We start from the raw sequence: 24,543 nt of genomic DNA, 5'->3' as shown, positions 1-24,543 counted from the left end.
TTGTCCTCTATTGTGGCCTGGTAAGGCTGCTCCCCCCTCAGGGGGAGGTGATCAAAGAGCAGGCCAATCAGATTATTTCAGAGGCAGTCCCTCTTCCCATTACTATGTAACCCACTTGGACACTGAACTTTAATTCTTTATTAATTATACTTTATTTACTTTGTATCCCCCCTGTGGTTCCCTCCCTTCTCCCATCCCAATCCCTCCCTTCCTCCACCCTCTGCATGCATGCCCCTGTCCAAATCCACTGATAGGGGAGGTCTTCTTTTCCTTCCTTCTGATCCTAGTCAATTAGGTCTCATCAGGAGTGGCTGCACTGTCTTCTTCTGTGGCCTGGTAATGCTGCTTCCCCCTCAGGGGGAGGTAATTAAAGAGCAGGCCAATCGTTTCATGTCAGAGGCAGTCCCTGTTCCTATTACAGTGGAACCCACTTGGATATTGAACTGCCATGGGCTATATCTGTGCAGGGGCCTTAGGTTATCTCCATGCATGATCCTTGGTTGGAGTATCAGTTTCAGGAAAGACCACTGTGCTCAGATATTTTGGTTCTGTTGCTCTCCTTGTAGAGTTCCTGTCCTCTCCAGATCTTACTATTTCCCACTTCTTTCATAAGATTCCCTGCACTCTGCCCAAACATTGCCCATAAGTCTCAGCATCTGCATTGATAGTCTGCAGGACAGAGCCTTTCAGAGATCCTCTGTGTCAGGCTTCTGAATTGTTGCCTCTTTTCTCTTTCTTCTGATGTCCATCCTCTTTGCCTTTCTGGATAGGAATTGAGCATTTTAGCAAGAGTCCTCCCTCTTGATTAGTTTCTTTAGATGTACAGATTTTAGTAGATTTATTCTATATTATATGTCTATATGAGTGAGTATATACCGTGTGCATATTTCTGCTTCTGAGATAGCTCACTCAGGATGATCTTTTCCAGATCCCACCATTTACCTGCAAATTTCATGATTTCCTTGTTTTTTATTGCTGAATAATATTCTATTGTGTAGTTATACCACAATTTGTGCATCCATTCCTCCACTGAGGGGCATCTGGGCTGTTTCCAGCTTCTGGCTATTACAAATAAGGCTACTACAAACATGGTTGAGCAAATGTCCTTATTGTGTACTTGAGAATCTTTTGGGTATATGCCTAGGAGTGGTATAGCTGTTTCTTGAGGAAACGTTATTCCTAATAGTCTTAGAAAGCGCCAAATTGATTTCCAGAGTGGTTGTACAAGTTTACATTCCCACCAGCAGTGGAGGAGGGTTCCCCTTTCTCCACAACCTCTCCAGCATGTGTTGTCTCTGGAGTTTTTGATCTTAGTCATTCTGATGGGTGTTAGGTGAAATATTAGGATCGTGTTGATTTGCATTTCCCTGATGGCTAATGAGGTTGAGCATTTCTTTATGTGTTTCTTTGCCATTCGATATTCCTCTATTGAGAATTCTCTGTTTAGCCCTGTACTGCATTTTTTAATTGGATTACTTGATTTTTGTTTATATTTGAGACAGGGTTTTGTTACAGCTTTCTCAGGCCTGTCATTAGAAATGTGGCTCAGGCTGCTTTTGGCTTGTTATCCTTTTGGATTACCCTTCCTGTCACTTGAATTACTGATTTGTGGCACCATGCTATGTGATGTTGTTTTGTACTTCCCCCCCAACACACACACTTTCTGAACTTATCTAAACCTTGAGCAGCAACTTAGAAGACTTGATAGATGGATGACTTTTGTTCTGAAGCTTCAATTCATGTACTTACACAAGCCATTTTAAATAGGATGGCTGTCCTCTTAATAAACAAAAAAAAAAATTGCAAAAGGAATTTGAATGAGTGCCCTCAAAAGATGCAAGTGTTCAACAGACTCTGTGTGGGGTTTAGAAGTCATACTGTGGTGCTGGAGCGATGTGACAATGGTTTGTTCTCATCAGTGTCTCTATAATTATAGGCCAAGTTTAGTGATGATTAAAGAGCAAATCACACAGTGGTGAGTTCATTTGCTTTTGATATGCCATTTTTTAGCTGAAGGAAAAACATTATTCTCTCTTAATGATTCTGAGCAGCAGTATGTACATTGGCACAATGAGTTTAGCACAAGTAAAGTGGCTGCAATAAAGATAGCATAGCAGACATGACTCATAGGTTGAGATGTCTCAATGCAATAATGCACAAGTTCTCCAGCATTGTTTAGTAATAAAATGTTCAACTCATTCAAGGTACCATATAGTCAACTTTGAGTTCTCTGGGTATCCTATTTTTTCAGTCTAATAACTTACTATATTTTCTATAATAATCTACATAATTGCTTCCCTTAATAAAAAGGTATTCTTACCGGAGCTGACTTTTGAGGGGTGTATCATTTGATACGATTTAAGAAATGGAGTGACTGCTACTCAGCTTCATTCAAAACATAGCATGACTTGTTCATGTTATGGTTTGAATATGAAATTTCCACTACATACTCATATCTTGAACCCTTGACCCTAAACTAGTAGTGCTGTTTTAGGAGGTAGTAGAAACTTAGGAGATAGGTGGAGAAAATGCAACATTAAGTATGATGCTTAATATTGCATGTTATTTTGACAGGGTCTGGAGGCACACAGAAAACAAACCCCAGAGCTTTTGTATAAAAGATTACCTAGATCAGGTTCACTCAGGTGTGAAGACCCACCTGAACTGTGGGCAATACCATGCCATGAGTTGGGGTCCTGGTCTGAATAAAACGAGACAGATGTGAACGTGAGCTGAGCACCACCATTCATCTCTCTCTCTGCTTCCTATCTTTGGATACAATAAAATCATTTGTCTCAAGCTCCTGACACCATGATGGTCTGTATCTTCAAACTGTGAGATGAAACAAACCCTTCTTTCCTTCTGTTGCTTTTTTCCCAGTGACAGAAACACACTGAGGATATATGCCTTTGAAGGTCTGACCTGGTTTCCAGGCCCTCCTCTCTGTCTACTTCTTGTTTGCTATGAGGTTAATAGTTTCTTCCTCTGCCACCACTACCATAGCCATAATACTTAGTTTCACCATGTTCCCAGAATCACTGGAGCTGAGGCCTGCTGACACAAACCTCTAAAACTTCAATCCAAACTGATCCTTTCATTCTTTAAGTTGTCTCACAAGTATTTTGCTCACAGCTTGTCCTGATCAGTTTTCTGTCAACTTGACATTAGTTAGAATTATCTGGGAAGATGAGCCTCATTGGAGAAAATGCCTCAACCAAGTTGTCCTGTGGTACATTTTCTTCACTGATGATTGAAATGGGAGGGCCCAGCCCACTCTGGGTAGGGTCATCCCCAAAGCAGGCTGAGCAAGTAAGCAGCATTCTTTTATGGCTTCTACATTAATTACTGCCTCACGGTTCCTGCCCAATTTGAGTTCATGCCTTTACTTCCCTCAGTGATAGAATGAGATGTGGCAGTGTAAGAAGAAATAAATACTTTCCTCCCCAAGTTTCTTTTGGTCCTGATGTTTAGGGAAGCAATTGAAACCTAAGGTTCAGCTCCATAAAAATTGACTAAGGTAGTAAGTAAAGTAAATAATCACTGAAAGTAGAATGTGTCATGCTGGGGATGCTTCTCTTCTCTTTGTAACTTTAGCATGCATACCCTGGGTGGTATCATCACATTATTAAACCAAATACTACGATACTACATGTTAACTTATAGCTTAATATAATCAAAATAAAAATCTGAAGTCAACAGACTGGGCATAAAAGCCACCACAAGGACATTTTTCTTTTTCTGTATTGGCAGGTGTTTCATACATTAATACATTAATATGCACTTAAAATGATTTGGGGGGGCTGTAGAGATGACTTATCAGTTAAGATCACTGACTGATCTTCTAGAGAAAATGAGTTCAATTCCCAGCACCCACATGGCAGCTAACAACCATTGTAACTCCAGTTTCAGGATATCTGATGCCCTCTTCTAGCCTCCATGGACACTGCATACACACACATAATACACAGACATATTTGCAGGCAAAGGATCCATACACATAAAATTAAAAAACAATCTCATAACTTAAACTTCTTTTTATGGCAAAACATAAAACGTCTCCAAGAAGGCTACCTAGCCAGAACTGGCAACACAATGGCTTCCCTACACTGGTGGCTAGAGTTTTAGGTGAACAGAATAGTGCAAACCAATTATGAACACAGTTTTAATTCATGTTTCTTGTTGTTAGCCAAAACATATACACTATGCACCATTCTGAATCCTGGTGAAATAGCTATCACTAACCATTTGTGCTGATCATAAGCATTTTATATCAGCTGGTAGAAATGGTGAGCAATTGACATTAGGAATAATGAGATTCCCCTGCTGTCAATAGATTTGAATGTTATAAATTCCTCAATTATTTTCAAAATCTGTCATTGATAAGATGACCATATAGTATAGTGAAGTATTCTGAGGCTCTTTGAATTCTAAGAATTCTCGTTTTTGACCAGATCACACACACACACACACACACACACACACACACACACACACACACAAGTAAAGGGTTGAAGAAGAGATGGTTTAGTGGTTAAAAGTATTTGCTTCTCTTGCAGAGGACCCACTTCCGTTCTCTACATCTATATCTGGCAGCTTATAAATAGAACAGGACTAATCAGTTGTTACTCCAGTTCCAGGGGAGCTGATGCCCTTTTCTGGCCTTGAGTACCCCAATACACAAAAGCAGGCTCAGACACATATGCATAAATAAAGACAAATAAAAAAATTAAAAATTATAAGATTGATTTCTGAAACTGTACAGTATGGCCTTGAACTTGCAGCCCTGTAGTCCTGGAGTAGCGTATAGCTATTAAGTGGCTTATTTTGTAATTCCCACAGAGCAAATGTTAAGACAAGGCCTCCTAAGCTGGCAGCTAGGCTGGGAGGTGTTTCCAAGAGATGCAGGCAGGTAGGTGGAGAAAGAAGACCGGAAGAATAAGACAATGAAGTTTTCATTGTTAAGTATAGGCAACTTATTTCTACTCAGAATCTCTGGGAAGCAAGGCTGGACAGGCCCCAGAGTTACAGTGTTCAAAAGACAGATGGAGGTGGTGTATTGATCTACCAGCTTCTGCAATAACTACCTGAATGGCTACTCATACATGTTTAAAACTTGTTTTCCTGACTTGTCAGCATCCCAACAATCAGGCTCTTAGCTCCCAGTCTAGACAATGAGACATACCATTGTGAAGAGGTATGATCCAACCACAAATTCCCCTTCACATCCACCCCGACCTTTACTTATTGGTGTTGAAAGTGATAATGTAATAATTTTTCTAGTTTTCTTCCTTTCTCTTCTTCATCCCCTAATCACTACTCCTTCTTTGTCTTTGACAGAGTCCTGCTACATGTTGCCTAGACTGGCCTTGAGCTATTGATTTTTCTGTGTTGCCCTCCAAAGTACTAGGATCACAGGCACCCAGCTGTCCTTGAAACTTCTCATGTGTATTCTATCATCAATAAATGCATATGTTCAATGGTCTTCCCTCCTTTTGTTTACTGACCTACTAAGTTGAACCTATTCCCTTGGTGCTCTCTTTCATGTGACCCACCTCTAGACTTAGTGACTTTTTCTCTTTAGCACCTATAACTGTAAGAACGGTGCTGTCCTGTTCTCTTCCTGCGTTCTCTTTTCTAGATATACTTGACTGACCATAATCATGAGGAACACAAAACCCTGTCCTCTAGGAGTGAGACCTCAGCACATCAACCTGCTTTTCATCAACTGGAAAGGGCCTCCAGGTAAAGACTCCCTGGTGCACCATACTGGAGTATAACTGGCATATTTAGTGGGGCACATGCAAGGGATATGGTTTATGCTGTGAAACCATATGGTAGCCCAGGAAACTGTAGCAGCAGGGGTTCCAGGGAGAAGACATAACTTCCTTCAGGTGTATGGGATAAATTTTATTGGAGCTTATAATGAAGTAGCTAGGCAAGCAGCGTAAGAATTGCTGGCTACCCAGTTACAAAAAAATGGAAGTACTGGATATGAAATTTACAGATTAGTCTTTAGGCAGAAACAGAATCTACAGTTCTCTTGCTTGGTTGGATAATTTGTATTTTTGAAGTATACTTGTTTGTAAAAACAATAAATAAAACCCTGGGTTTTCTTTTTGTTTTGTTTTGAGACAGGGTTTAACTTTGTGGCCCAGGCTGGCCTCAAACTTAGAACAGTCCTGTATACCTCATCCTCCCAAGTGCTGAGATTACAGGCTACCATGGCCAGATTTAATATTTTCCTAAGGAAGGAAGATTCCAATATAAAAATGCAAGTTGAAAAACCCATTATAATCCCTACTCTTATCTGCTCTTCTTGACTATCTAGTGCAGAGTATCCATATCCATTGTTCAGAGGAGGGAAAAGCCACTTTGGAACACTGAGGAGGGGCATTAAGGCAGTATAGCGACTCTCTTCTGGAGAAAAATTTCATTTCAAAGGGACACTTGGAGATGTCTGAAGGTATTTTTGATTCACACAACTTGGGGGAGAGGGTGCAATTCACATCTGCTGAGCAGGTGTCAGGGGTGTTTCCAGGCATCATCTACTGTGCAGGCAAAACTGCAAACAGCAAACTCTCCAGCCCAAATGTCAGCAGGGTCAAGACATGATACTCTCTGGCAGCACATAGAATCCAGGCTGAATCTTGAAAGATGGGAAGGATTTGGCTGGCCAAAGTAGATAGGGGTAGTGGAGAGTATTGTTGGAATCATAGAAAGGAAGGGTAGACAGCTGCAAGTTCAAGATGAAAATTCCCCTGCAAATATTGGCTAGGAGAAGAACTGAGCAGAAGGGTGGCTATTAGCTATAAGTTCATGCAGCATTCCTCCCTTAATGGAATGGTTAAACATTCACTTTTGAGGTAGAAAATCAGCCACTGGGCTCTAAAAAACAATCCAGATAATCAAATCAAAGTACCAGGATTCACTGATAGTAAGGAATATTTCAGCCTAACAAGTCATGGAATCTTGGCTGGACAGAAGAGCTAACATTTAACTCCTCCCCTAACCCTAGCTCTAACCCTAATCTTAACTCTAAACTATTAGGCTCCCTTTGAACTTGAATACCAAATGCCTCTTTTTCTTTTTTCTTTGTCTTTTCTGTATGGGCTAAAAAAAAAAAAAAAAAAAAAAAAAAAAAAACAGTATAAACTGCAGAAAGAATCAGTCTGGTATAATAAAAAGTTCTGATCGTATGTTTTAAGGATATAGCAAAGTAAGGAGAAAATTCAAGAAAAGAATGTAAATTTGAGAGATGGGAATACAAACAGCAAACAGGATCTCACTGTACTTGGAATATACATATTTCTCTGTGAGGATAAAACATGGAAGCTATGTTGGTTAGAATCTCTGCTTGTCTACATAATTCCCAACAACGTATTGTCCATAAAGAGATTTTCCTTCAGCTCTTGTGAGTGTATGACATTTATAAGTATCAACAAACCTTTAGAAACAGATATTAAAAGTTGCCTGGTGTGATGGGAACAGGGATTAACTCTCAATGGAAATCAGGGATTATAGTGGGTAATAGAGCATTCTGAAACTAGACTGTGGTGGTGATTGCATACTTCACTATGTTTTGCAAAGACCTTTGCTCTACCCATGTAAAATCAGTGAATTGCATATCATGAAGATTATGTCATTATAAAAATGTTTTTTTAAATCATAAGAATTGGGTTGGGAGTGCGTAGCTTGGTAGAATGCCTGTCTAACACAGGGAAAAGCCCTGGGTTCAATTATCAATACTTTATAAACTGGATATCCTGATAGCCTATAATCCCAGCACTAGAAGTGGGAAGAAGAGAATCAGAAGTTCAAGATCATCCTTTGGCTGCATAGCAAGTTTTGTCCAGCCAGAGGTACATGAAACCATATGAAAGACAAATAAAAGACAAAAGAAAACAAAACAAAAACCTAAGAAACAAAAGTGGCATGATTGTAATCAGTTTCTCCCTTCTACCCAAGCTATCTGAACTAGAATTCTGACTATGGCATCTCTCTCATCCCTCCTTTGAAGCAGGCTTAATTATCCAGTTCTCTACCAAAATAATTAGATGGGGACAAGAATAAAACTTTCACACAACTTCCTGTAATTAGATATTCCCATGAGACTTGTGATTCGGAAGCTGGCAAGAAAGTCTTAGGTTTTGTATTATTTGCAGATGTGGATTGCTCACAGGACCACATATCTGATTGTCTTTCAGGATATTTAGGGAGTGCGGTACTTTTCACTCCAATGAATGGTTTTAGTAACACAGAACACAATAGAAATCATCAAGATTTTTAAGCTTGCATTGTGAACACATGTTATTTGTTTCCACTGTTATTCATCCTGGTGGCTTTCTTGGAGTGGGCTGAGGAGACCAGAAACCCAAGAATGTTGAGTGTTACTTTTTCTCACAGAACACTTACAGGGTAAGGCTGGATGACAGTGAGCAGGATCGATTCTTTGCAGCTTCTGTAAGGGAGAAAAACAAACAGGTTTATACAACTTGCAAAGTACAGACTCAAACAGTGACGGTTTTCTTTCAAGAGGAAATGTGTGTGGTGTGTTGGCCAATGTTTCTTAGGCTTCCAGGGCAGAATAAATGAAACAGCTCAGAAGAGGGCTTCAGATCACAGAGAAAACCCCCATCAAGTAGTTCCTGAGTGCAACAAACCATCCAATTGACAGCTTCCTAGGCAGTTTCTTCTAGCCTTCTGATTTGTATGACCAAACAGCAGGGACTCAGAGTCAAACCTGGTGAGGGGAGAATGATTTTAGAAGAACCAAACTCAATCACCTTGTATATTTTATTGGTTCTCAAAATTGAGCCTCCCTTTCTGATATTCCTATAGCCTAGTTTTCTCTCCTACTTGAAAATTTCTGTTGATTTCTTTGAAAGGAGATATTTTAAGACATTCTATCAATGCACGAAATGTGTTCTCAGAGAAAGCTTCATGGAAGAGAAACTTCATTGAAGGCTGTTTACTTTAAAATGGTAACATTGCCAACATTGTTCCTCACGCCTTACAACTCAGTATGTGCAATGCCCAGGACAAGAGCTGCTAAGTATTTCTGACAGGAAACAATTGGGAAATAGTGTTCACAGTTGGAAGCACTTCACAGCGAGAGCAGAACAATGGGCTAGAATGGTTTATTTAATTTCCTCCAAGTAACCCAAGCCCTTGGGGAAAAGTAATATTATGGGTTATAATATTCTCTTCCTTCTTTCTTTGTTCCTTTTAAATCATACGTAAAAACCACTTGCTATTTTGCTGAAGAAGAGCTGACTATTTCTACTTTAGGTTTCAATGAATTACTGGCTTTTGTGATATATTGGCCAAATGAGTAAGGTGAGTTCTGTTCCGTTGGAGAAACTACTGCAAATCACATTTCTCTCACTCATGCAACTGTGGGTCAGCACAATGATTCTGTATGGTCACACTGTTATCTATTGACATCTGTGAGATGAATGTGTATCCCTTGAACTAGAGAGTATGGTGGAATAGAGAGCGGTTGTCAGCATGAGACGGGAGTTTAGATCTGCAACTCCACAGAGAAGCAGGACACTAAAGATGGTGATGAGATTGACAGGTGGGTAGCACATGACTGTTGGCTTGACAACTCCTACAATTCCTCAGGTTTTCAGTCTGGCAGAGTGCCTGATGACTGCAGCAATCAGAACAACAGTATATAATCAAATGAGGTTTCAGTAGTTATGAGAAAGGATCCTGTACTCCTGGCGGCTATAGGGGAAAGAGCCATTAGGCATTATTAGGTCAGGTTAGGTGTTTTTAAAAAAAGCAAAACAAAATGCTCTAACCAAGGCAGTGCACCCGGGTTTTGTTTCACTAAGGAATTCTGCCTTTCTCTTTTAAGGAAATGTAGATGGCAATGATCCTTGTACCAGAATGTGTGGGGGTGACAGGCTGGAAGTATACAGGGTGTCCATTTCAGGAGGTAGCAGTTAAGAAACAAATTGGCAGAAGGCGACACAAAGAGAAGGTTCTGCAGCTTATTTTTCACTTCTTGGTCAAAGAAAAAAAACACATTCTACAGATAAAAAATGCAGTATAAGGCTAAGCAGACAGCTTAGTCAGTGAAGTATTTGTTGTACAAGCATGAGGACCTAAGTTCAGTCCCACTAAACACACACACACACACACACACACAAAACAACAACAACAATGACAGGTTCATGGTACATTCTTATAATCCTAGCATTGGGGAGGAACAGACATATTTAGATTCCTGAGGTTCACTGGCCATACTTCGAGAGCTCCAGGCCAATGAGAGACCTTATCTCAACCAAAAACAAAACCCGAGTCCTTTGAAGATATCTGATCTACAAACATATGTGCACAATACAAGTATAGGTACCTTTACCCACAAGAGCACCTACACACATGTGAACAAAACACATATGTGCAAGCACGAAAATAATGAAATAATACCCACAGATCAGTGTATCTTTTTCAACCCTTATTAGAGAAGCTTCTTACTGCAGTCTATGGTGATTAATAGAGAGACACAACTGGTCAATGGGCATAAAATAAGAGACTGTGGAGTTCCTGGCTCTAAATATCACACCCAATCCCTCCCAACCAATGCTCAGAAATAATTACAGAAGAGAGGGCAGAAATAATTGTAAAAGCCAGAGGTGGTGGATAACTGCATTGAAGTGATGTCTTTTAGACAGAAGAAGGTTTTTGCAGACATGAACTCAGTAGCTGTGACTACATGCACATGACCTTCACAAGATCAAGCCAGCCAAAACACCAGCATGGATGATCTAGGTGGCTCATGAAGTCCCACCCCTAGATTAAGAGTTACTGGCAGTTGGTGGTTGGCAGGTGGATAGAGAGTCAGTTTTCTTCAAGGATACCACTACTGAGAGGCTACTCATGCTCCATAGATGGTACTACACCATGCACATCCTGGCCATACTAAGCAGATTATGTGGTAGAAAATGAAAAGAATACTTGAAGTTGGGAAGGAAGACGTGTTTGATCAACACACTTTATATACATATATGAAATCATCAAACAATGGCAAGTTGAACCATACATATACAAATAGATTCTAAAATACTTATTAAACTCTAATATAAAACAAAACCATTGAATGCTCTTCTATTTAGTTTTAAATTTATAGTTTATTAAAAGGCAAATACATTCATATAAAAATATGATATATTAGGATTCTTGACCACAGCAGCAAAGTCGGACTCATCTACTCAGCTGGGCCTATTTTGCCCGAACTTGCTCCCAGAGACTTCAGTAGTAAACAATAGAACCTGGGGACTCATCCTCTGGGAACATCTGAGTATGTGTGAATACTGGAATGAGCCAGTCAGATTTCTTTTCTTCAGCATTAAAATGAGATGCAGAGACTAAGAGAGCCATGAGACTGGATACCAAAGTACAGGATGCAGATAGCCTGAGTCCCTGAACAATCCTGACTCTCTGTCATTCCTGAGGGCTGCTTCTTCACTGCTCTATTAGAAATAAAACAATTGATGTAAAATTTCTCAGTGTGATATCTATCATCATTCTAGGAAAGAGCTTTTACCTCTGTTTTCTCTCATCTGTAAGTACTTAATCATCACCTGCCAGACAAGAAAAATTAACTTCACTGTGTTTCAGATCTCTTAGGATTTTTAACTCAATCTTAGGAAGAAAAAGACAATCATATAAATAAGTTTTCATATGTTAGAGAGCTTTAGTGGGGGCCCATAACAATAGAAAACAGTCATCTCCACAGGTGAAATGGGGGTGCTGTGCGATATTAACAGGAGATCTTGAAAACCAGAATTTGTAATATTAATTCTTTACTAACTTTGAGGTCTATCTTATGTCTTCTTAAAAATCTGAAACAGGCAACAGGGAGAGACATTTGAAACAGCACATGCCCATAAAGCAGAGACTACATTCGTGAAATGTAAATCCAAAAGGTGTGATTCCTGGGCAAGTAATAAAAGGTACAGTAGAAATGTGGGATTGGACCATTTTATGAAGGCTTCCTGAGCTACTTCTAAGGATCAGAAGGCCTTAGCAGAAATACTTGGAACATGAGACACCATAGCATAGCAGCCCTTAGGTTCAGTCTGACCCAAGGAGGCTAGAACTGCAGTCTCTCAAGAGAGACTTCATCCAGGAATTCAGAAAAGCTCTTACAAGATGGAATCAATGGCGGTTTTCATAAATGGGTAGAGAAAACCAGTGCTGAGTTACGATGGTGCCAATCAAGTGAGAATTTTCTCTCTTTTGTCTCACTATGATGGCCAGCTTTGTTACAATTCCAGTGAATATAAAGCTAGGAAAGCATGCCGGAAGACAAAACATCTGCAATGTTCCTTGATGCTCTGCAGGTTTCCAAGGCTCCAAAAGGGACAAAAGAACTTTTGTAGAGTTGAGAGTTTAACCATGATATCACAATTGAACACTTTAATTATGCAGTACAAATTGTCGTGATTACAAATGACTCGAGAATATTTCTGAACCTGTTTAATTCACTTTGGAGACTTCCTTAAGGTTTTGTTTTTGAAGGTTATAATTAGACCCAGGGAGCTGTTATGAATGGACAATGATGGAAAAATGCTATTACGTTGTGATTGCACCCTCTAAGATTTGTTTGCCACATTTTCCCCCCAAGTTCTTTTTAATTATGTGGGTTTGAATGAGCTATTTCCTTTGGATTTCTTGACTAAAGCAATTCTTGACTAAAGGGCTAGAACTCTAACAAGGAGTAATGAAAACATGAATACAAGATTGGAAGCTAACAATCATAACACAGGGTGCTAGGGAGATCGCTAAGTGGATAAAGGCATGCATTGCACTAATGTGGAGATGTGAGTGCAACCCGTGGCACTCATACAACAAAGGCAGATGCAGTGGAACAAATCTGTAATCCCAGAACTCGTATGGAGAGATAAGAGTTAGAAAGAGTTATAACAGTGGTCTAGAACTTCATGGGCCAGCTAGCCTGGAATGCATGGTGCAGCAGCAGAAACAAGAAGGGGGATCCCGCCTCAACAAGGTAAAAGATAAGAACCAGGTAACAAAATTTGTCCTCTTAGACACACATACACGCCATAAAAAATGTTTCCAGAGATCAGTGCAACCCATGAGACAATGGATGCAGTGAAGAACACGATAGTAGACGGAACCATAGAATGTAAGACAATAACTGCTTTACTTTCAAACAGCACTCATTGTTAGCATATTCATTTATTCATTCTGGTCAGTGGAGTTGACATTCACAGATCTAGTACAGCAGTCATGGGGAGAAAATGAGTCACTGAACACAGACTCTTATTGATCACCTTAGATGCCAACAAACAAGCAAAGAATACTCTATTAGCCTTTTGCTATTGCTATAACACACTAGTAAAAAGTTAGTAGCTTAAGATACAAATTTACTGTCTTATATCTCTGATGGTCAGAAGTTAGGTTACTCTTTTTCTGTACTACATATGAAGGCATAAGTAGAGAGGCAGCATGCACAAGGCCTACACAGATCTGCATGAGATGAGGTCTTAGAGTAGAAAGTATAAGTGAACATATACCCTCTAGCTCAGAAGTTTTTTTTTCCAATTGATTGCTACTTGGAAATATGGAAATAAAATTAATTTTTCTCCAAGTGAGTCTGACTGGGGAAAGAAACTACTGTCGTGGATAGGCCACATACCCAACAGAAAACGAACTCAGTGAGATCTTTGGAGGTTCCTTGTCCCCAAACATCATGTCAGGGCTTTTCTTTTCTCCTTTTAAAAATATTATTTTATTTTTATTTTACTTTGTTTATATAAATATATAAACACATATATATTTAATATCTATCTATCTATCTATCTATCTATCTATCTATCTATCTATCTATCTTTTTACCCTAAACGTCCTTAAAATAAATATTATGATTTCCATTTTAGTGTTTTTATGGGATTCCTGAGTGTGCTAAAAGAGTGGGTCTCTGATTCTTGTGTCTTCTCTTGGGTACTTTTCCTTCTCTTGGTTCGTTCTGTTCAATTCTGATATATTTGTTTTTGTGTTATTTTATTTTATCATATTTTTTGCTGTGTTAAATCAAGGTGCCAGAGTTGTGCTGCCATTCAACATGCAGAAAAAAATGAAGTTAGATCTTTACCCTGCACAAAACTCAACTGCAAATGAAATAAGGGCCTCAATATAAGACTGGATAGTTGAAATATGCTTGAAGAAAAAGTAGAGGCTACACATTGATATGAGAAATGCATTTAGGGAGAAGAGATAGTGGAATATAGGTCAAATAAAACTAGAGAAGGGCGATATTGGGGGGCGTTCAATCAGGAAGTGCTAAATAAGGTGGAAAAAAAGAGGGAACAGGAGAAGTATACACCAAAATGCAGTAAGCAGGAAGATGCTGCATGGCCATTTATGATCTTGCAAACCAAGTAAATATAGTAAAATATGATAGAAGCAATTCATGAAATATGATTTAAAAAAAAACAGACTGGGAGAATGCTGAGAGCTAAAGATTTAGTAGAGATGGGAGAAAAGAGGGTATTTGGTGAGTTAACCCAAACTAAGGTTTTATTAAGAAGTTTTATAAGACCACATTAGTTTGTGGGTTAATTGAAGTACTTTTTAAAGGGAGTTTAAACAAAGGTATCACAAATGGACAAACTGTGCTGTTCCCAGAGGACATAGATTATTAAATGAAAATCTCAGTGCCAGGAATTGGTTACCTCTTTCTGAGTATTGGTAAAGGAGGCATCAGTGGCACCCATAACAAGAGAGGCTATTGCCATTTCTCTTGGTTTCCCAGGAAAACTAGATAGTAAAGCCCTCTTGGTGATGATACCACATATTTTAGTACACAGAAGTCAATTTAATAGGGCTACCTGCTTCATCAAAGCCAGCAAAAGAGAGCCAGTTGGCAAGATAGGTGCAACCCTTTGTAGTATAATATATTTTTACCGTATTATATTGGTTAGAAATAAGTAATGAGCCCCAGTGATGTCAAGAAGAGAGGAACTACATAAAGCTGTGAATATAAAGAGTTGAGCATATTAGCCTCACCTGTCTACCAAGATAATAAAGGAAGACGTACTATCAAGTGTCTTCATTTCTTTGCTATGATAAAATATTCTTTAAAAAAGCAACCTAGCAGACCATGGTGGCATACGTCTATATGAGTTTGAGGCCAGCCTGATCCACAAAGTGAGTCCAGGACAGCCAAGGCTATACAAAGAAATACTTTCTCAACAATAAAAGAAATGAAAAGAACAACATAAAAAAGCAACATAATAAAAAAGCAACATAAGTGTATTAGTTTCTTTTCCTGTTGCTATAATAAAACACCATGACAAAGATAACTTACAGAAGAAAGAGTTTATTTGGGCTTATGGTTCCATAGAGGTAAAGGTTTGTAATACTAAGGGGACATGGCAGCAAGGGGCATGCCTGGCCAAAAAAGCAGCAATAGGAGGGCTTACATCTAGAATCACAAGCACAAAGAAGAGAGTGAGAGATAAAGGGAGAGCAAGAGCAAGAGCTCTACATAGACTGTCTTAATGCTCTCAAAGCCTGTCTTCAGTGACATACTTTATCCACCTGTCTACCTGTCTTAAACTGCCTAAACAGTGCAATCAATTGGGGACCAAGTCTTCAAATACCCATTATTATGGGGACATTTCATTTGAACCAGAAATTTATTCTGGCTCACATTTCAAGCACACAGTCCTAGTCCATTGTGGCAGGGAAGTGAAAATAAGAGCTTGAAGCAGCCAGTCACATGGCACCACGATCAGAGAGAAATAAAGTATGCTGGCCCTCTGCTCCTTTTCTCATGTTATTTAGTCTAGAATTTGATCCAGGGAATGGTACCACCCACACTGGACAAGTCTTCTCACTTCAATCAATGCAATCAAGAGAGATGCCCACAAGCAGGCCCTTCTCTCAGATGAGTCTAGATCCTAGCAAGTTGACAACACTAACCATCAAACTTAAGTATCTCAAAAGTCGTTTCTATCTATGACTTCCCCTTATACAGATTTCTTTTTCTGCCAATAACTGCAGGAAGCATTGATAATCACACATTGTTAATTTGACAATAGGAAACATTAAAAAACATGTTATTGTGCTTAAAATATTTGTGCCTGCTGTAATGTTATGTAATTTGCCTAAAATGTAACGTAGATTGATTTTCAATTTCACAGTTTAAGGCAAAAAGTTATTTAAATTAAAAAAAAAGTATTTTAAAATGATATTTGTCATTAAGACAGGAGATATTTGTCTCTTGTGTTTTCTCTCATCTAGTCATTATTTAATTATAACCCGCTAGGAAAGAAAATTTAACTCTGCAATATTTTGTATTTCTTAATATCCCCAATCAAATAATCTTAGGGTAAAATGTAAGTAGAAAGGTAGTAATAGAAGAGCTCATTTTAGGAAAGCCCAAAATATCTTGAGGCTTTTTAAACATCCATGTAGCACATCCCATCTGTCTTTCTAAATGAGGATTGATCATCTTACCCCATGTCCGCTCAATTGATTATCTTTTTTAGGTGTATAGATTTCATTATGTTTATCATATCTTATAGGTCTATATAAGTGAGTATATCCCATGTTTGTCTTTCTCCTTCTGGGATATTTCACTCAGAATGATCTTTTCTAGATCCCACCATTTGCCTGCAAATTTCATGATTTCCTCCTTTTTGATTGCTGAGTAGTATTCCATTGTATAAAAATACCACAATTTCTGTACCCATTCCACCGTTGATGGACATCTGGGTTGTTTCTAGGTTCTGGCTATTACAAATAGAGCTGCTCTAAACATGGTTGAGCAAGTGTCCTTTTTGTGTACTTGAGCAAACTTTGGGTATATACCTAGCAGTGGTATAGCTGAGTCTGGAGGAAGCACTATTCCTATTTGTCTTAGAAAGCCCCAGATAGCTTTCCAGAGTGGTTGTACCAGTTTACATTCCCACCAGCAGTGGAGGAGGGTTCCCCTTTCTCCACAACCTCTCCAGCATGTGTTATCACTTGAGTTTTTCATCTTGGCCATTCTGATGGGTGTAAGGTGATATCTCAGGGTCTTTTTGAGTGCATTGAACGTATGACAGGAGTCTACTGAGCGCATCTGAAAGACTCTAACTAGCAGTGTTTTCAAAGCAAAGACTCATGACCAAACCTTTGGCAGAGTACAGGGAATCATAAGAAAGAAGGGGAGTTAGTCTGATGGGGAAAGGATAGGAGCTCCACAAGGACCAAATATATCTGGGCACAGGGTCTTTTCTGAGACTGACATTCAACCAAGGACCATGTATGGATATAACCTAGAACCTCCACTCAGATGTAGCCTGTGGTAGCTCAGTAACCAATTGGTTTCCCAAAGTGAGGGGAACAGGGACTATTTCTAACAGGAACTCAATGACTGGCTCTTTGGTCTCCCCACCCCCGAAGGGAGGAGCAGTCCTGTTAGGCCACAGAGGAGGGCTTTGCAGCCAGTCCTGAAGATACCTGATAAAACAGGATCAGATGAATGGGGAGGAGGTCCCCCCTATCAGTGGACTTTGAAAGGGGCACGGTGGAGATGAGGGAGGGAGGGAGGGACTGGGAGGGAATGAGGGATCCGGACACGGCTGGGATACAGAGTTAATAAAATGTAATTGATAAAAAAAAAAGACTAACATCTCGAGGTTTACAGAGAACTCACTATTTGCCAAGGCATTATTTACCTGTCTCTACAGTTTTCATAGGGTTTTTTTTTTTTTTGCCTTTTTTTTAATATTTGGTGCATGTCCTCAGTGTCTGCCTTGTACTTTGTGCCACACAGAGCCATTGTTTTAATGACTGTCATAAAGCAAAGTCTTTATACTTTGGGTGCTTTTATGAGGATATTTCCCAGTTACAAGTCTTTATGAAGTTGATTGGATTTGTTGCAAATAATTTATTATATTTCCATCTTTAAAAAAAAACATCCATGTAGCAGCACATTTAGAGAAGTATTTCATAACTAATTGCAAGTAAAATCTACTCTTGGAGAGTAATTTCAAGTGTTAGTGCATATATATCCTATCTGGGTTTGTTAAAATATTGCTTGCCAATATGGACAGGGGAGATTCCACATAGTCTAAGCCCTAGATGATGAGTTACAGGGTAGTCATTAGCTGCTGAGAAAGCAAGAATTGGTTGCATCTAAGAATCAGCTCCTGCATAGGGTATTCCAGGTGGTAAGCCCTGGACACATGTACATTCAAACAACTCTAAAGGAACTCAGTAGATTGTATATAAATACCTCTCTCTATGTGTTTGTGTGTGTGTGTGTGAACAATAATAATTAAAGAAAAGACCATGAGTTTAGGAGACACAGGAGGGACTTGGTAGGTCAGGCATGGGTGAGAGTGATGTAGATAAAGTGCTTATGTACAATGTTCTTAAAAAAAAAAAAACAGCCAACAAAACAACAAAACTCATGTAAATCCCTGAATCATTGTGTTGTCCCACAGGGGAAAATTCAGTCGAACCCTCCTAAACCACCTTTGCCAAACTCATTCTTTTTTTTAATTTTTATTTTTTATATTAATTACAGTTTATTCACTTTGTATCCCAGCTGTAGCCTCTCCCCCACCCCTCCTAACCCCACCCTCCCTCCCCCATCTCCTCCTATGCTCCTCTTCCAGTCCACAGATAGGGGTGGTCCTCCTCCCCTTCCATCTGACCCTAGACGATCAGGTCTCGTCAGGACTGGCTGCATTGTCTTCCTCTGTGGACTGGCAAGGCTACTCCCCCATCCAAGGGAGGCCGTCAAAAAGCTAGCTCCTGAGTTCATGTCAGAGACAGTCCCTTTTCCTCTTACTAGGGAACCCACTTGGATACTGAGCTGCGATGGGCTATATCTGTGCAGGGCTTCTAGGTTATATCCATGAATGGTCCTTGGTTGGAGTATCAATCTCAGAAAAGAGCCCTGTGCACAGATATTTTGGTTCTGTTTCTATCCTTGTGCTAAACTCATTACATGATTTCACTGGATGTAATTATATAGATGTAAGTAAACAGGTGAAAATCTTGGGTTTTAATGAGGCACATTTTTCTGTATTAAATCTATCTGTCCTACCTTCTCCCCCACACCACCACTAGCAGTGGGGATGTTAGGGTATGCTAGTCAAGTACTCTACCACTAAACTATATCACTACCCCTAAATTGCCTCTGAACGATGAAGTTAAAATGGTGCTTTCAACTCCTAAAATGTTGCTTTCAACTCCTTAGAGCACCATTGTTTGGTACCTTTCTTTAACTGCCTTTCCCATTTTCTAGTTTGACTATTTTAGTTCTTCACTGTGTAATCATACGAGCATGTGCTGTTATACATTTTCCCTCTACACGGACTACTTAGATCCCTTGATCCCATTCAGAGACTGATAGGAATTTAATAGCACCTAGATTTCATCAGAGATTGTGAAAGCGAATGGAAATAAAACTCAAACAACAGAAATCAGCAGAAGGCCATTATTTGTGAAAATGTGTCTTTTCTTAAAAAAAATTAAAACTAGACAAGTAAACAAATGGACTTTCAGTCTTAGAAGTAGAAGTAATTAATCTACAAGGGCTGGAAGGTTACATTTTAAAAGGCATATAAAGAGGTAATTTAGGGCTGTGGATGAAAGGCTTTTTTTTAAGTTGTGAAATGACATTTTAACATAGTTCAAGAGACTGTTCTGGAGCATTATTTGGAAGGCAGTGTGGTAAGGCACAGCAAGAGAGATTTGATCTTGACCTTCTAAGGTAAGCGTGCTCACATAGAACAGTCTTCTCATGCTTTGGAGTTCTTAAAAGAGATTAGAAAAATTCTTCCCTGCAACCTAGTGCCTGCCATCCCTTGACCTCCCAGCTTGTGGGCAGCCACTGTTGATGCAACAATAACCGACTAACAGCATTTTTCCAATGACCTGGTTCAGAAAGGCCTTTCCTCAGTCCTGAGGTATTTTGCAATAGAGCCTCTTGCTTTCGTTCTGTCTTCTCTATTTGAACACCAAACATGGGGAATAAACAACAAGATTCTTTTGACCAAATGAGCAGCCATAACAGTGTCAGCCTAATCAGTCACTGACAAAGCTGGAGGAAGTTCTGTCATCTGACACTTTCAGGAAAAGTAACCACAAAATTGAAGTTAGAATGGGTTCTAGTGTTCTATATAGCCAACCTCTGTAACAGTCTGAATAAAGATTGTAATTATCCATTGACTCAGTTCCTAATATGTGCTCAGCGAGAATAGAGATGTCCAGAAAATGAGTGAACATTCAGAAAAGGTCAGTGAGTTGGGGCTGTGGTTATCCTGAAGTAGATGAAGCATTCTCTCTGTCTGCCTATTGTTGCAGAAGGCTGCCATTCAGTGATACCAGCAAAGAAGAGGAATGGGATCATTCATCATTCTCAGTTATGTTCTAGCATTGCTGTGGAAAATATTATGCAAAATGAAGTCACCATAGTCATATGGGTAATAAAGGCACACAGAAACTAGATTTAAAGGTCCAAATGTAGGTTGGGGCATTGGCTCTTGCAGAGGACCCAGGTTTGATACCCAGCACCCACATAGTGGCTGTAACGCCAGTCCCTGGGCATTTAATACCATACTTTAGCTTCTGCAGCCAACTAGCATGCATGTGGCACACAGGGCATACATGTAGGCCAAACACGTATGCATAGAAAATGATAAAATAAATAAAGCTTTAAAAAGACTGAACTTGTACAGTAGAATTGCTGTGACTTTTATTAATCCTCTCAGCAATGTCTCAACCACTACCACCTTCACCATTGAGAGAGATGTTACATTGCCAATGAAAAAGACCACCGGATGATTACCAGTGGAAAATGAAACGTCTTTATGAAGCAATACATTCATCCCCCATACTCGATGATGGTTTTACTCATCTTTTCCCATTAGCAATACAAAGGCTTCAAAGATGGGCTTTAGTCTCACCTAGTCTTCATATCCTCCTATAGTCTGTATCTGACTCTTAACTCTCCATGTGACTGTCTTTGAAATACAGCAGATTATATAAAATGGCAATGCATAACTTCCAGGTCTTGCTTGGAGGAATTTTAAAAGCCTTGTAGCATCCACATGGGTTTCTTAGAATGCTCAGTTTGGAAGAAGCCAGCTACCATGTGTATAGTCTAACAGCCCGGTGATACCCATGCTGTGAAGAAGTTAGTCATGTAAAGCAATGTGAAGAGAGAGCCAGATGTCTGGCCATCCCTAGCTACATCAGATCTCCAACCCCTGTGGGTGCCTGGCCCAATCAAGCCTTTAGATAAGTTCTACCACTGCTGTCATTTAACTGTAGCCACGCTTGAGAGACCCCACTAAGAACCATCTGGATGGGAACAGCCACTTTATACAACCAAGAGAGTAATAAATGATTTTATTAATCCACCATGTGAATTTTCAAGACATCAACAGATAACCGGAGCGTAATTGTAATTTTCCCTCAAAGAATGTGAAGAGTATATATTTAAAACAATAGCCAATCAAAGGGGTGAAAGGACTTGAAATGCAACATGTTTCTATTATCAAACAAGAAAAAATATCCAAGCTAATGGCTCCCTAGTATATTGTAAATATGACCTACACTTCAACAAATAAAACATAAACCAAACAACTGAATGGAAAAACTAAGATTATCTTAGGCAAACATGTTGTCATGAGGAATATAATGTTCTTACTACTGGGGACAGGGTTAACACAACTAACATTAATTACGAATTTTTGGAGATTATGACTGAAGAAGGAATAAAACAACAACAATAAAATTAGGGGAGAGGACAGGAGTCAATTAACATTTTAGCTCAAAGATGTCCTCAAAGAATAATTTGGAGAGCACAAGTGGAATTGCATTGTGGGATACATATCTGAATTATAAACAGAAAGGACCAAAGTCCATTGTACTCTTTAGGTTCAGTCTAAACAGCTTATATACAAATAGTGACTGGAATAAAACCGAGAGAAACAAGATTTATTTGCACTATTACTTCACATTTTAAAAACATTTTAAAAAGTGTTTTAAATGAGTGTGAGTGTTTTGTATGCATGTGTGTATGCACATTCATCTATGTGTGCATGCACCTCATGCATGCTTGGTTTCTACGAAGATGAGAAGAAGTTGCCAGATCTGCTGGATATGGAATTACAAATGGTTGTATGCTACCATGTGATTTCTGGTAATTGAACCTGGGGCCTCTGGAAGAGCACTAGGTAATCTGAGTCAACTCTTTTTCTTCTAATACACATTTTATGTAAAGGTACTTTCTGCTTAGTCTGTGATTTGCTTTGTAAATATTAGAGTATTAACATAAAATTCATATAACTAGTATAGTGATGATAAATTTAACATTTTAATAATATGATTTTGAACACTTCATTTTATAGATTTTTTTTAAAACTCTTCAAATAAATTTTAGGATCTGGCACTTGAAACTAAGAAGACTTTATTTACATGTGGCCTGATTTTTGTTTGATGTGATTATTTTCTCATTAAATTCATGAATGAAAATTATCTTTATTTTCTTCTTTGGGTGTACACTTTTAGTATATTCATCCTATCTTATAGGTCTAGTATCCACTTATAAGTGAGTATATACCATGTGTCTTTCTGCTTCTGGGATACCTCACTCAGGATGATCTTTTCTAGATCCAAGAAAGACCCGAGGTAAGTTGATCAATCTTCATTTGGAAAGACAAATGGGATGGACATTAGAAAAAAGGAGAAAACAAATAAAAGGACAGGAGCCTACCACAGAGGGCCCTTGAAGACTCTACCTAGCAGTGTATCAAAACAGATGCCGAGACTCATATCCAAACCTTGGGCAGAGTGCAAGGAATCATATGAAAGAAGAGGGAGTTAGTATGACCTGGAGGGAATAGGAGCTCCACAAGTACCAAATATATCTGGGCCCAGGAGTCTTTTCTGAGACTGTTTCTCCAACTAAGGACCATGAATGGACATAACCTAGAAATCCTGCCCAGATGTAGCCCATTGCATCTCAGTATCCAAGTGGGTTCCCTAGTTAGGGGAACAGGGACTGTTCTTTGACATGAACTCAATGGCTGACTCTTTGACCTCTCCCGACCCCTGAAGAAGGAACAGCCTTTTTAGGTCACAGAGGAGGACATTGTAGTCAGTCCTGAAGAGACCTGATAAGCTAGGATCAGATGGAAGGGGAGGAGGACCTCTCCCATCAGTGGACTTAGGAAGGAGATGAGGGAGGGAGGATGAGATTGTGAGGGAATGGAGGAGGCTACAGCTGGGATACAAATTGAATAAATTGTAATAAATGATAAAAATACAAAAAGAAAATTATCTTTGGGTTTTGAACTACCCACTGAACTAATAGAGAGATACGGTACTTACATTGAAGATGTAGCTCTTACTTGAACTATCCCTTTAACCAATGTTTCCTGAGAATCTACCTCAGGCCAGGCTTTTAAGAAACCTCAGTGATTCTTAACAGGGGGTAATTTGCACCATAGCACCTGGGCATTTTTGAAATGTCTGGAGACATATGTGGCTGTATCAACAAGGAGAGGTGCTAATAGATGGCCATGTGTGCTGATAAACATCCCCAAATGCTGAGGATAGAACCAGTAAGATCAGGCTTTGTACTTATCATGACCTGAATTTAATTGCCACAGCCATGTACAAAAAAAGTTCAGCATGGTAGTAGGCATTTAGAATCCTGGTTCTGAGAAAGGAAAACAGACAGATCCCTGGGGATTTCTGGCCATTTAGTTTAGCTTAATTGGAGAATTTCAGGCCACTGGGAGACCCCATCCTCCAAAAAGTATGTGTGTTGGGGGCAGGGGTTCACTGACTGTGGAAATTGAAGAAAGACATCAGAGTTTGCCCTCTGGCTTCCACACCCATGGATGCATGTTTACGACATATATGCATGTACACAGAGAGAAAGAGATTCATACATAAATCATCAGATATTTACAAGAGAGCAACCACACAAAGTATTCTCTATAGCACATAATGCCAATAAAAAGAATGAAAAATCCTTGAGCTACATCATAAATGAAAACACACAATAGAATGCCTGACTTGACAGACTTAACCTTCTAGAGAGGGCAGATATTCAACTACAAATAAATAATGGAATCTGAGGAGTCTTCCCTTATTCTTGATCATATATTTCAATTTCCCAGTGGATACTTAAAACTGTGGGTAGTATAGAACTTTATACATTAGCACCATATAAGCACCATATAACCTGACAACGGATCTGATACCCAAGACAGATACTGTGGTAGTTTGAATGAGAAATGTCTTCCATAGTCTGGAGCATTTTAACACTTAGTGTTCCTATTTGGTGGCATTATCTGAGAAATTTTAGGTGATACAGCTCCGCCCGTGGGAGGAAGTATATCACTTTGGTTGGTCTTTGCAATTAAAAACCCCTCAGTAATTCAAGTTTTCTCTTTCTACTTTGTGCTTACAGTTTAAGATGGAAGTTCTCAGTTTCATGCCCTGCCTCCATGTTTGCTACTTGCTGCCACGCTTCTATGATAGACTCTT

At 39.2% G+C, this 24,543-nt stretch overlaps 1 protein-coding gene across 11 annotated transcripts in view; it reads right to left on the bottom strand.

The window, feature by feature from the left end:
- Frmpd4 (FERM and PDZ domain containing 4) overlaps window positions 1-24,543 on the bottom strand; it is a 727,289-nt gene that overhangs the window by 49,504 nt on the left and 653,242 nt on the right. For all 11 annotated transcript variants that reach the window (XM_060375727.1, XM_060375718.1, XM_060375723.1 and 8 more), the window contains one exon: window positions 8,413-8,458. In XM_060375727.1, coding sequence (XP_060231710.1) covers window positions 8,413-8,458 — 46 coding nt within the window. The remainder of the gene's footprint in view (window positions 1-8,412; window positions 8,459-24,543) is intronic.

Source organism: Meriones unguiculatus, chromosome X, assembly GCF_030254825.1.
Source record: "Meriones unguiculatus strain TT.TT164.6M chromosome X, Bangor_MerUng_6.1, whole genome shotgun sequence".
Taxonomy (NCBI): domain Eukaryota; kingdom Metazoa; phylum Chordata; class Mammalia; order Rodentia; family Muridae; genus Meriones; species Meriones unguiculatus.
Note: the sequence above shows the minus strand (reverse complement) of the source record. Positions and strands in the feature narration are given on the sequence as shown.